This window comes from Erythrolamprus reginae, chromosome 1 (genome assembly GCF_031021105.1).
Source record: "Erythrolamprus reginae isolate rEryReg1 chromosome 1, rEryReg1.hap1, whole genome shotgun sequence".
Classification (NCBI taxonomy): domain Eukaryota; kingdom Metazoa; phylum Chordata; class Lepidosauria; order Squamata; family Dipsadidae; genus Erythrolamprus; species Erythrolamprus reginae.
In genome coordinates, this window is record NC_091950.1 from 84,899,511 (window position 1) to 84,912,217 (window position 12,707).

Sequence of the window (12,707 nt, forward strand, 5' to 3'; positions counted from 1 at the left end):
GATGGACCATGAGGTCTTTTTCTGCCGTCAGACTTCTATATTTCTATGTTACTTATAAGCTGTAAGCAAACTATTGACTGGGGAAGGCTGCTCTACTACTTACCTGGGAGTAAGTCACACAGAACTTAGTGGAGCCTATTTTCAGTTAGGCAGGCATAGGCTACTGTGGTTAGGGCCCTCTTTTGACATGGGGACAGGCCAGCTTAATCAAGACAATATTTAGGGATTGCCGGCCAGGCCTATAAGCGCTGCCTCTGCCGGACACTCACAGCAAATGGTGTGGAAGGAAGCTTTAGGGTGCCGTTCAAAGCTTTCGCCCAGCTGCAGAGGATGCTCTTCCTTGTCCAGCAGCAGGTTCACCATGCCATTCGTGGCTATTGCGGCACCCGCCGAGAACAACAAGAACCCACGTGGCCACCCTGCCTGGCTGCCTTCTCTTCTGGGTTCGGAGCAGTGTGCAACTGGGAAAACACTCTTTGTCTGGGGGAATCGATCGAGAGGGACCACACATGTTCGCCAGGGTCAGCCCCCCCCCCCCAGCATTGCTCCACACCCACCCCAGGGGACACGTCCCACTATTTGAGAAGGAGTGGATTAGGACAAATTTCAAGTTTCAAGTTTTATTGGATTTATATGCCGCCCCTCTCCGAAAACTCGGGGCGGCTAACAGCAATCATAGACAATATACAATAATAATCCAATACTAAAAGCAAATTAAAACCCCTTTATATACAAAACCAAACACACATACAAACATACCATGCATACCATTGTAACGGCCTAGGGGGAGAAGAAATCTTAATTCCCCCATGCCTGGCAGCAGAGGTGGGTTTTAAGTAGCTTACGAAAGGCAAGGAGGGTGGGGGCAATTCTAATCTCTGAGGGGAGTTGGTTCTAGAGGGCCGGGGCCGCCACAGAGAAGGCTCTTCCCCTGGGTCCCGCCAAGTGGCATTGTTTAGTTCAGCGTTTCCCAACCGGTGTGCTGCGGCACACTGGTGTGCCGCGAGACATGGCCAGGTGTGCCGCCAAGCTTCAGCTGGGTGGGGCGCTGCCGGTACTTCCATCCTGGGGCTCCCACTCGCAGCTGTCCCCCGGCTCCTGCTCGATGCCGCGGTTTTCGGCGCTCTCCTGCTGGGCCCCAAAGAAGGAAGGCAGGGAGAAGGAGAGCTCCATTCTTCGCGCCTTTTCCCCGCCTTCCTTGTTTGGGACCCAGCAGGAGAGCGCCGAAAACCGCGGCATCGAGCAGGAGCCGGTTGACAGCTGCGAGCGGGAGCCCCAAGACGGAAGTACCGGCAGCGCCCCGCCCAGCTGGAGCTCCTCTGGCGTCGACGGCAAGTGTCCGATGGGAGCGGGGGGCGGGGCGGCCGCAGGCAGTCGCGGGGAGATGGCGGCAGCGAGAGGGAGCGCTCTCTCTCTCTCTCTCAGCTGACTGCAAGCGGGAGCCCTGACGGTGGCGGTTGGACATGCTGCTAGACGTCGTACATGCTGGCGCTGCGGGCCTGGCATATACGGTGTCCAGCAGCACGTCCAGCTGCCGCCGTCAGGGCTCCCGCTTGCAGTCAGCTGAGAGAGAGAGAGAGAAAGAAAGAAAGAGAGACATATAAGAGAGGCAGAGAGAGAGAGAAAGAGAGACATAGCAAGAGAGGCAGAGAAAGAGAGACAGAGCAAGAAAGAGAGGCAGAGAAAGAGAGAGAGAAAGAGAGGCAGAGAGAGAGAAAAAGAAAGAGAGACATAGCAAGAGAGGCAGAGAAAGAGAGACAGAGCAAGAAAGAGAGGCAGAGAAAGAGAGAGAGAGAAAGAGAGAGAGAAAGAGAAAGAGAGACATAGCAAGAGAGGCAGAGAGAGAGAGAAAGAGAGACATAGCAAGAGAGGCAGAGAAAGAGAGACAGAGCAAGAAAGAGAGGCAGAGAAAGAGAGAGAGAAAGAGACATAGCAAGAGAGGCAGAGAGAGAGAAAAAGAAAGAGAGACATAGCAAGAGAAAAAGAGAGACTTAGCAAGAGAGGCACAGAGAGAGAGAGAAAGAGAAAGAAAGAGAGACATAGCAAGAGAGACAGAAAGAGAAAGAGAGATAGCAAGAGAGGCAAAGAGAAAGAAAGAGACATATAGCAAGACAGTGAAAGAGAGAGAGAGAGCAAGAGAGAGAAAAAAGCAACAAAGAGATAGCAAGAGAGACAGAGAGAGAGAGCAAAGGAGAGAGAAAGACATAGAGGAAGGGAAGGAGGGAGAGAGAAAGAGAGCAAAAAAGAGAGGAAGAAAGAAAGAAAGAGGGATGGAGAGAGAGAAGGAAGGGAAGGAAGGAAAAGAGAGAAAGAGGGAGAAATAGAGCGAAAGGGAAGAAGAGAGAGGGGTTTTTTGTCCAAACTTTTCTTTAGCCTGCCCCCCCGCCCCCCCCCTTTCAGTGTTCCCCAGGATTTTGAAAATATGAATAATGTGCCGCGGCTCAAAAAAGGTTGGGAAACACTGGTTTAGTTGACGGGACCCGGAGAAGACCCACTCTGTGGGACCTAACTGGCCGCTGGGATTCGTGCAGCAGAAGGCGGTCCCTTTTGAAAATTACTGAAAATTTATTGTATTTGAAAAGACAGTACATTCTGTGTTAATTATATATAGTCATTGAATGCATCAAATGAGGATAACATTTTTAACATTAACATTTTTAAGGGAACTAGGATAACATTTGGGAACCAACCATTATTTAATCTTCTTTTCCACAGTCCAGGGATCCTGCTGTACAGGCGGCTATTCTTGCTCAACTAAATGCAAAATACGGATCTGGAGTGTTACCTGATCCTCCAAAGGACATAACCAAGGCAAGTCCTCCAAGTGTTCATTGTGTTGTCTTGTAGTTTTAAACAAATAGTTTTAATTCCATAGAATTCTAATCATACAAGTCATAAATAGGAAACCATGGCCCTTTTATGACTTGTGGACTTCAAACTCCCAGAATTCCTCAGGCAACTGAGGGGTTGAAGTCCACGGGCCATAATTCCCCGTTCCCGATATAAAATAAGAGCGGTTTTTATTTTAGTCCACAATATTACTAATATTATTTTATGATTATAATGTTATTTTAACAATATTAAAAATGTATGTCTCTTTCAGACCCAGAGTAAAGACAAAGATACGAATTCAAAATCAACCAGTGATCTCTCAGAGGATCTTTTCAAAGTGCATGATTTTGATGTGAAAATTGACCTTCAGGTTCCTAGTTCAGGTAGGTGCTGTTGCTGATTTTGAAGAGATGAAAAACAAACTGGGAGAAAAATGAGACCCCCCCCCCCCTCACAAAATTGTAGTTATTTGAGCAAAAACTTAATGCTGTGAGTAAGCAACTACCATCTGCTAAATCTGCTTAGGGGTTGTTTGTATTTTATTTATTTATTTACCAAAATTACATGCTGCGTATTTCACATTAAATTAATTATTATAATAAAGAAGGACTGAGGGATGGGAAATCTGGGAATTCTAATAAATGTATCTGGGGGTAGTACGATAGGAAAGGCTGTTCTCTAAAGCAGGGTTTCCCAACCTTGGCAACTTGAAGAGATCTGGACTTCAACTCCCAGAATTCCCCAGCCAGCGAATGCTGGCTGGGGAACTCAGGGAGTTGAAGCCCAGATCTCTTCAAGTTGCCAAGGTTGGGAAAAACTGCTCTAAAGCAGCAATCCCCCCAACTCCAAGCATACTTTTGGATACCGGAGACCAGTTCCGTGGAGAGAGTTTTTTCCGTGGACCGGTAGGGGCGCGATTTAGTGTCATTGCCTGCATCCCGCGGATTAAACTTTGCTTGTTTGTGCGGACCGGCTTCTGGCACGCTATGGACTGGTGCCGGTCCATGGACTATGGGTTGGTGACCCCTGCCCTCAAGCGAATTATTTTGGCTTGGCTGCCTGTTACTCAGGAGCTTTCTGCTTTCTTCCATCAGCCAATTTATTTGTTTGTGTGCTCTTTGTCTTCCCACAGAGTCCAAAACACTGGCCCTCGCTTCCAAGGCTCCTCCTGCGAAAGATGGAGCCCCTCGGCGATCACTGAACCTAGAGGACTACAAGAAAAGACGGGGGCTGATCTGAGCCTTCCCACTCTCTGCTGCGCCCGATCCTGCATGCTACATGATCTCTTCCACACCCTTTTATTTTCTCTCCTTCTACTTCAGTTGGCCCTTTTGGGTTGGAGCAGCAGCGTAGAGAGCTAGGAAGAGACTCCTTAAAATTGCCAGCCATCTGTAATATAAATCACTGACTTTTTGCTGTATAGACTTCCCTTATTGCTCTTTCCTCCTGCCACACACAGATATGAATCTGTGTTATTTTTAGGGAGGGGAAGGATTCTCTCCTCCCCGCCCTTTTGGAAGTACAGCTGTTTGGAACCGGCTGTCTGTATTCAGTGTTAACTTGGAATCTGGATTTCTGCAGGAATCTATCGGTGGCCGAGCAGTGTTAGCACTTTGCTTTCCCACCATCCCAGCCAGGCAAGGAGAATTTATCCGCGAGTGGCACAAGACCTCTTGTGAAGGTCACCTGCACTTTCCCCTCTTCTTCTTCTTCTTCTTTCCCTTTGCTCCCAGCTTTGGAGAGGGACATATTTACAAACAGGTTTCGGGTGAAAGTGTACATTTTTGTGGAGGGTCGGGTGGGCGGGCTGGGTTGTGTGAACTTTTTTTCCAGATGTTTTTTTAATCATTTTTAACCTGCAGTAAATTTGTATTTGTCACAGTTCTTTAAAGATGTCTGGAATTTCTACCAGCTACATTTGAGCATCCGACACCGCAGGGGCAATTTAGTAAATTGTGATTTTTTAAAAAAAACAAAACAAAAGAGGGCCTGGCTAACTATAGGCTGTGCAAGTTCACACTTCTCTGTTTTCTTTTTACAAAAATGCCTCCCGTCTCTCCCGCCCATATCTGGCTTTATAATACAGTAATATATGTACTGTTGAATAACCTGTTATAGGAAGGTTGAGCACGATGTCTTCTCTGGCTGCTACTTAGATCGTCTCTTCCATTTCCCCCCGCTCCCCCTCCCCATAACAGAAATATGTGTGGTCATCCCCTTTGCTGCTCAGCCTCATCTTTGCTAGGCTAGGCTAGATAACCTTTTCGTTTGCATACTTTTGGGGGGAAATGCTGAATGGGAAGGACATGGTAGAATTGGGAGATTACTTTAAATTGCAGTTATTTGACCTATATAACATTAGTAGGTACAACACGTGTGGTTGTGAACCTTAAGAAAGGGTTGTACATGTGGGGTGCTCGAATAGGAAATGCGAGACTGCTTGATAATCACTCAGGGGTAAAGATCAACGTGTAAATAAATGATATTTTATCAAAACAAAACTTCAGAACGAACTACATGGGTGATACTGAATTTAGTACATGAATAATGAGAGGTTTCACTAGTGCCAGTTTGGGAAACCTAAGCAAAGGATATTTTCCAGACTCAAGAATCAGAAGGAGACTGTACATGAAGCATTTTTAAGCCCGGAATATCTATGGTTACATCTAAACAGAGATTTTAATCTCCTGGCTGTGATCTCTGTGTATCTTTCTTGATGCTTTAATCTTTTTTTTCTTTGTTTATTTAATGCAAGGGGAACATGTATCTCTGTAAAACCTATGAAATGAAAGGGGAGGGGAAACTCCTCCGTAGATTGTTCTTGTCACATTGTGTGAAGTGTGTGGCTTTTATTTACTAAATAGTCCACAGCTTTATGGACTGTTGTGTAAATATGTAATCATTCTGGTTTGCTTTGTTTTTCTTTTCTTTTTTCAAGCTACATTTCTTAAGCTCTTGTGGGCTGTTATTTTTTTAAATGAATTTCTGGAATATAACTGGGAGTCATCATGATATACGGTGTAAATAAGCATTATTGTCACTTGATTTTGTTTCCCCTCCTGCCAATATCATTTGTAGTAGCCAGTCCCCAAATACTAATATTTCTGATGTAGGAAAATAGATTTGCAATACTTTTACAGGTTTTTGATTGCCCACCAATTTCTATAAAGCTGTGACACGAGAGAAAGAAAAGAGCAAGCAAAGGTTTAGCGTCTTGTGTTTCTACCTAATTATATCATGGCAGTCCATGACAGACTTTTGTAGCCAAAGGTAGACTATGACATTGGCCTTATAATCAAAGTGCGGAAGATTTTTTTCTCTCTTAAGTTGTAAATAAAGCATTGGTTTCCTCCCCTCCAATTGGGTTACAGCAATGTTTGTCAACCTCGGCAGCATCAAGATGTGTGGACCAAATTCCATAATTGAATGCTGGCTGAGGAACTTTAGGAATTGAAGTCCTCACATCCTAATGTTCCTGAGGTTGTGAAATGCTGAGTGAGTTGAACTGCTCAGAGAAGTGGGGAATTTAAATACACAAATGAGGAAGCTGTCCCAATGTATCCCCTATGTACTAAACTCAGAAATGAGATTCTGTTTTTCACAGAGGTAATAGTTGAATCCTTGTACACCATCTTTTTCAGTGAGAATAATACATCGAAGGAGTATTTTTTTCTCAGATAGCTATGGAACTAATTGTGTAGGAAGGTGTAATGTTTTCTCCTCTTAAGTGCATGTGACAGTGAGTGATGACACCACAGTCTCATTTGGAGGGATGGGTTTATTTGCTTTAATTCATTGATGTCTCAGCAGCATTCGTTACAATGTATAGACTTCTATAAATAAACTGGTTGGTTTTAATAAAGATGGTCACGTTCAATCCTTTGGGTGTCAATCACCAAAAATACACAATTCATATTTCTGAACAAAAAAATAATAATCAAAAGTTCAAATCTAGTTGTCCCCAGTTTTTCAAACTTATGCTTCAGTTAACTTATCAGACATTATTGTTTCTAACCTTTTTGACTCTGGTAATTCTGGGTAGATCCAAATTATCTGGAAGATGTGTTAAGAAGTCCTTTACATTTTGAAATACAGCAGTCATATAAAAGCAGGAGGATAAACATATTTTCTGAGTTTGAAAGATGTTCTTCAGCTTTGAAGGCATGCTAGATGGTTGTCCTCTAAAAATAAGTAGAAGTGATTAGACCAAAATATTTATCTTGATAGAAATATATTATATATATATTTGTATAATATGATTACCCACCATGTAATTAACAGTGTTTTGCTTCTATTATATTTTTAAAAAATATTTCATTTAATCTTTCACTCTCCTACCGAGAGTGGCCGAGCACAGAAACCACACAAACACTCCAGCGCAGTGACTGTGTTGCACCATGTTGCCGTAAAGCAAACAATTAGGGGTCTGTAGAGTGGGTCTGGGTCTTTACAGTATTGGGTAGAACTGAGTTAATTATATTAGTCTGGCCCTCTAAAACCATCCCAATTTCTCATCCGGCCACATGGCAAAATTAATTGCCCACCCCTGATCTAAGATATACTGTGATGTAAAAATGAAAGTACATCTGAGTTTTATGGTTTTACATATGACATAATAAAAATAATCTGGTCCTCAGCACTTCTTAAAAATAGGTGAATACAACTTCAGATGAACAAGACAGGACATATTACACCATGTCATTTTTATAAAATTTACAAAAAGAACACCAAAATTGATGAGCCATGTGTGAAAAACTAAGTATACACTTTATGATTAAATGGCTTGTAGAATCACCTGTAGCAGCAATAACTTGAAGTAATTGTTTTTTGCATGACTTCTATCACTCAAATCATTGTGGAGGAATTTTGGCCCAATCTTCTTTACAAATATTGCTTCAGTTCATTGAGATTTTTAAAAAACAAAACAAAACACCTGCTAAATTGTTTATTAAACAACAAGGGATTTGCTTTTATTTTTTCTTCACTTGGCTTATGAAATATTAACACCTTTAAATGTTTTTGGAAGATTAAAGCAATTCAATCCATGATCTGTGCATAACAATGCCATTCAAACATACAAAATACCATACTATTATGTGAGGGATGAACTGACATTTTTGCCAAAGAAAATTAACAATCATTCTTAAAATTTTGCTCAACTCTCTTCTACATTACTATAAGTTGCAATGCTAAAACTTTTTAAGGTCATTGGAATTCACTGTAAAAAAAATAAGACTTTTTATTCACTTTCAAGTGTTTCTTGGAATACCAACTTCCATGAAATAATATTTGACCTAAAAAACAAAAAGCAAAAGAATGAATGGATATCAGTCAAAATCCATCTGATATAAGTTGGCTGTCCTGTCCAATACTTCAGTTTAATAACAGGAACCAAGGTGGTGGTGGTGGAGAGAAACTCTGGAGAAGAATCTGCACAATCAAGGCACTTCCTTATGAATTCTCATGTCTTACAGAGAATTTTGTAAAGGCATCTGAACTGGGAATAGCAAAAACCAAGTCATTTTCAATTGTCTCCATAGAATTAAAAACTCTCTTAAAACCTAGGTTGCAGCATTTTTAATGAAACCTCTTCTTTTTGGTCCAAGCTGTGCATCTTCAAAAGGCCAACCTGCAAACCTGATTAGAAATGGCCTGGAATTGAAGGCCCATCCATTCCCAACAGAATGGATTTGTGGGCATTTTCACAGCTCTCTTGAGTTCCTGCTACAGCATTTCAATGGAGTTGATGCCTGGACTTTAACTGGGTCATTGCAGCACCTTGATTCTTTTCTTTTTCAGCCATTCCGTTGTAGATTTGCCTTTGTGCTTGGGATCACTGCCCTGTTACATGACCTAATGTCGGCCAAGCTTTAACTGGGGCCTCACATTTGACTTTAGAATACTTTGGTATACAAAGGAGATATACAAAGGAGTTCTTGGTAGATTCAATGATTGCAAAATAAGCCCAAATCATCACTCCACCACCATGCTTGATAGTTGGTATAAGATGTTTGGGCTAATCTGTAGGGTTTGATTTTCATTGAAAGTGGCCAGACATCTCCACTTTAGCCTCATCTGTCCAAAGGACAGCATTCCAGGAGTCCTGTGATTTGTTCAGATGCAACTTTGAAAACCTAAGCTGTGCTGCCGTGTTCTTTTTAAAGAGAAGAGGGCTTTCTTTTAGCCTTCCAAACAAACCACAGTCTTTTGTACTGTTCCGAACGTCAACATTTAACAAGCCTGTAGAGCAGTGATGGCGAACCTTTTTTTCCTCGGGTGCTGAAAGAGTATGCGGACATGCTATTGTGCATACTTATGAGTAAGTTATGAGTGCCCACATCCATAATTCAATGCCTGGGGAGGGCAAAAACAGTTTCCACCGGCCCTCTGGAGGCCAGAAACGGCCTGTTTCCCAACTTCTGGTGGGCCGAACAGGCTCACGTTTCGCAAGCCCCAGGCTCCAAAGGCTTCCCTGGAGCCAGGGGCGGGTAAAATGCCCTCCCCCCATGCTCCCAGAGGCTCTCTGGAAACCATAAATGCCCTCCCAGAGTCTCTGTGCTAGCCAAAAATCAGCTGGCCAGCACACACATGCACGTTGGAGTTGAGGTAGGGTAACAGCTCGCGTGCCAGCAGATATGGCTCCGCATGACAAAAATACAACTATAAAAAGAATAAAACTTATTAATAATATGGGGAAAATTGAAATTCCAAAATTCTTTGTTAACAAATTATTATAATCAACTTGTCGAAAGTTTAATAAATTTCAATCTGAGATCACCCCAGAAATTAACCTGACTGGTCCCAGATCAAATATTTATATTTGTTTTTTAATACCATCTCTTCTTTACCAATTTCAGATTGATTAAATACAATAAGTCTAATCTTCAAAGCCAATTTATTTCCCCCCAAAAAGTCAGATGGAATAGTTCCATCCAATTATTAAATGAAATTAATTCTTCTCCAATCCTCCAGTCTCCCCACTTTTTTTGCAATTTCTCAGCATTGCAGTCTGATCTCGGAATAAATTTGTTGGGACATCCGTTTCTGGGAAGAAAGCCAATTGTCCTGAATGTTCTCCACTTATGAATAATCGTCCTCACTGTAGAATGCACCGTTCCCTGTAAGCTGCGCGCGTGGGCACGGGTACACCCCAAAATACCCCCCTGCGCACCCTTTTCCAAGGGCGCGCAAGGAGCCGGGCCTTGGAGTTGGGGCAGGGAGCGATGAAAGTGCGGAGGCGCTGCACGCGCTCCCCATCCCCCTGCCAGCCATGGAGCCGCGGCCGCCCCCACCTCCCCACGGTGCCTCTGGCCCCCTCGTGCTCTTGGCCTCTCGCCGCTGCCCCCCGCCCGCCCCCTCTACGGCTTTCTCCGCCTCCCGCCTTGGGGTGTGACTTTTCCCACGGCAGTGGTGGCTGCAGCTTCTCCTCCTCCTCCTCCACGCTCCCAGCCAGGGGGCTGCGAGAGGGTTTTCTCCACGCATTTCGGGAATGCCCGCCCCGCCACTCTCGCAGCCCCTTTGCTGGGAGTGCTTTCGTCCCGGACTTTCAGCAAGGGAGCTGCAGTAGAGGCAGGGCAGGCATTCCCAAAACGCTCGGAGAAAGCGCTCTCGCAGCCCCCTTGCTGACAGAGAGAGAGAGAGCAACAGACAGTGCAAGATGGAAAGAGAGAGAGAGAGAGAAAGTAAGTGAGAGAGAAAGGGGGAGAGAGAGAGAAAGCAAGAGAGAGAGAGAGAGAAAGAAAATGAGAGAAAGAGTGAGAGAGAGAGAAAGAGAGAGAGAGCAACAGACAGAGCGAGATAGAAAGAGGGAGAGAGAAAGTGAGAAAGAGAGAGCAAGAGGGGGAGAGAGAATGAGAGAGAAATGACTCTTGATTTAAAGCATATGGTAAAAAGCACCCAAACGATAACAGAAAAACCCCCGCAGCTTTGTGTGTGTGTGTGTGTGTGTGTGTGTGTGTGTGTGAACTCTTGAACCATTTCCAATAGCCCTCACCTGTTATTGGAAATGGTTCAAGAGTTCACATACACACACACACACAAGGGGGGAGGAGACAGGGATGGAAAAAGAGGAGAAGATAGTAATAATAATAATAATAGATTTTGGTTTTGTTTTATTAATTTCTTTTAATAAAAAAGAAGGGATTTTTTTCTTATTTGTTTATTTATTTATTTGTTTGTTTATTTATTTATATTTATTTATACATACATACATACACACATACATACATACATATATACATACATACATACATACTTCTATGCCGCCCAGTCCCAAAGGACTGCCACTCAGACACTATACTTTTCCGCCCACACGGAAAAAAAAATAGAGGGAACATTGGTAGAAGGATGAACTTTAAATTGTTTGTAAACGGCTTTGTAACCCATCCTAGATTTATGGGTACCAAAAATTTATGGGCAGCAAAAAAAAGATTTATGGGCAGCTTCAGTAAAATTATTGCTAATCTCGTTCATCTTTGGCATTATGTTGACACACATCTCAGTGTTGGAGATGAACAAAGTCCTCAAACTTTGACTTTTATAGAGGTAAGTTTTGGCTTACTTAGCCTCTTCATATCTTTGGAAGTGATAAGGATATTTATTTATTTATTCAATTTTTATGCCACCCTTCTCCTTAGACTCAGGACAGCTTACAACATGTTAGCAATAGCACTTTTTTAACAGAGCTAGGCTATTGCCCCCACAATCCGGGTCCTCGTTTTACCCACCTCGGAAGGATGGAAGGCTGAGTCAACCTTGAGCCGATGATGAGATTTGAACCGCTGACCTTCAGATCTACAAGTCAGCTTCAGTGGCCTGCAGTACAGCACTCTACCTGCTGCGCCACCCCGGCTCGTATATATCTAAGTATTTACGTCATTGCTTCTAGATGCTTTTCAAATGTTACAGAAAGCGGCTATCTCACCAACAGAGAATCATAGAGATATTAAGGAAATAAAATGAAACTAAAATTGATGCCTGACTTTTAGAAAGTCAAAATTTTGTTAAAATCAATTTGGTAGTTTAAGAGACTTTCAAAGACTTTCAAAGAAGTTTGAGAATACTTTGGTAATGAGATTGGTTTAAAATACAGATGAATATTATGGAACAGGAAAGCAGCCTCAGTGAATAGTGAGCGCCATCTACTGGCAGGAGGAACTATCACAAGGGTGGGATTTTTCCTTTCATGGACTGCCTGATAGCTACTGACTGAACAGGGATACTTACTGTACTTGGACAGTGAATAATCTGTTATTGCAATAAAAGACAGTTTGGACTGATTTGAAACAGAATGAATTTGGAATGAACTTTACAACAAATAGCATCCTTTCTAAAAAAAAGAAAATTCTTTTGTGGAAACAAATAATTGTTAGCAGCTGGATTGATGGTTAACTTTGACATTGGCGACATGGAGACAAGACAATATGAAGATTTGGTGGCAATTCTGAAAGACCTTCATGAAATTAAAAATGCTGCATGGAATTTAAAAGATGTACTCTGGGATTTGGAGTTGGAAAAGAAAAGGAAAACCAATTAGAAGATAATGACAATAATGATAACGATAAACTTGAGGATAATAAAGGCTGCAACGATGAAAACAAAGTACAAGAAAACAAGGAAGAAGATAAGAAATTGGAAAAGAGTAATCAGATTGATGACAGTGAGAAAAAAGAAAAATATACTTTAAATGGACAAATTGATGTTTATGTTGAAATTTATGATGATTTCACTGGGTTTTGCAGTGATCAAAAGAGAATAGGAAGAAAATATTTATATTGGATGAAAATAAAAACAAAGAAGGAGAAACCATAGAGAAGAGATTAAGTAGTATTGAAGGTAGAACCAGATAATTACTATATTTAAAGAGGAGGGAAAAA

General features: G+C 42.4%; 1 protein-coding gene and 1 long non-coding RNA gene across 2 annotated transcripts in view; one reads left to right on the forward strand and one right to left on the reverse strand.

Moving 5' to 3' along the window:
- RTF1 (RTF1 homolog, Paf1/RNA polymerase II complex component) overlaps window positions 1-6,694 on the forward strand; it is a 44,467-nt gene extending 37,773 nt beyond the window's left edge. The window contains exons 16-18 of the mRNA XM_070757225.1: window positions 2,716-2,811; window positions 3,104-3,215; window positions 3,965-6,694. Coding sequence (XP_070613326.1) covers window positions 2,716-2,811; window positions 3,104-3,215; window positions 3,965-4,071 — 315 coding nt within the window. The 3' untranslated portion in view covers window positions 4,072-6,694. The remainder of the gene's footprint in view (window positions 1-2,715; window positions 2,812-3,103; window positions 3,216-3,964) is intronic.
- LOC139170270 (uncharacterized) overlaps window positions 5,160-12,707 on the reverse strand; it is a 31,074-nt gene continuing 23,526 nt past the window's right edge. Inside the window, exon 3 of the long non-coding RNA XR_011559583.1 lies at window positions 5,160-7,013. This is a non-coding gene — a long non-coding RNA (uncharacterized lncRNA). The remainder of the gene's footprint in view (window positions 7,014-12,707) is intronic.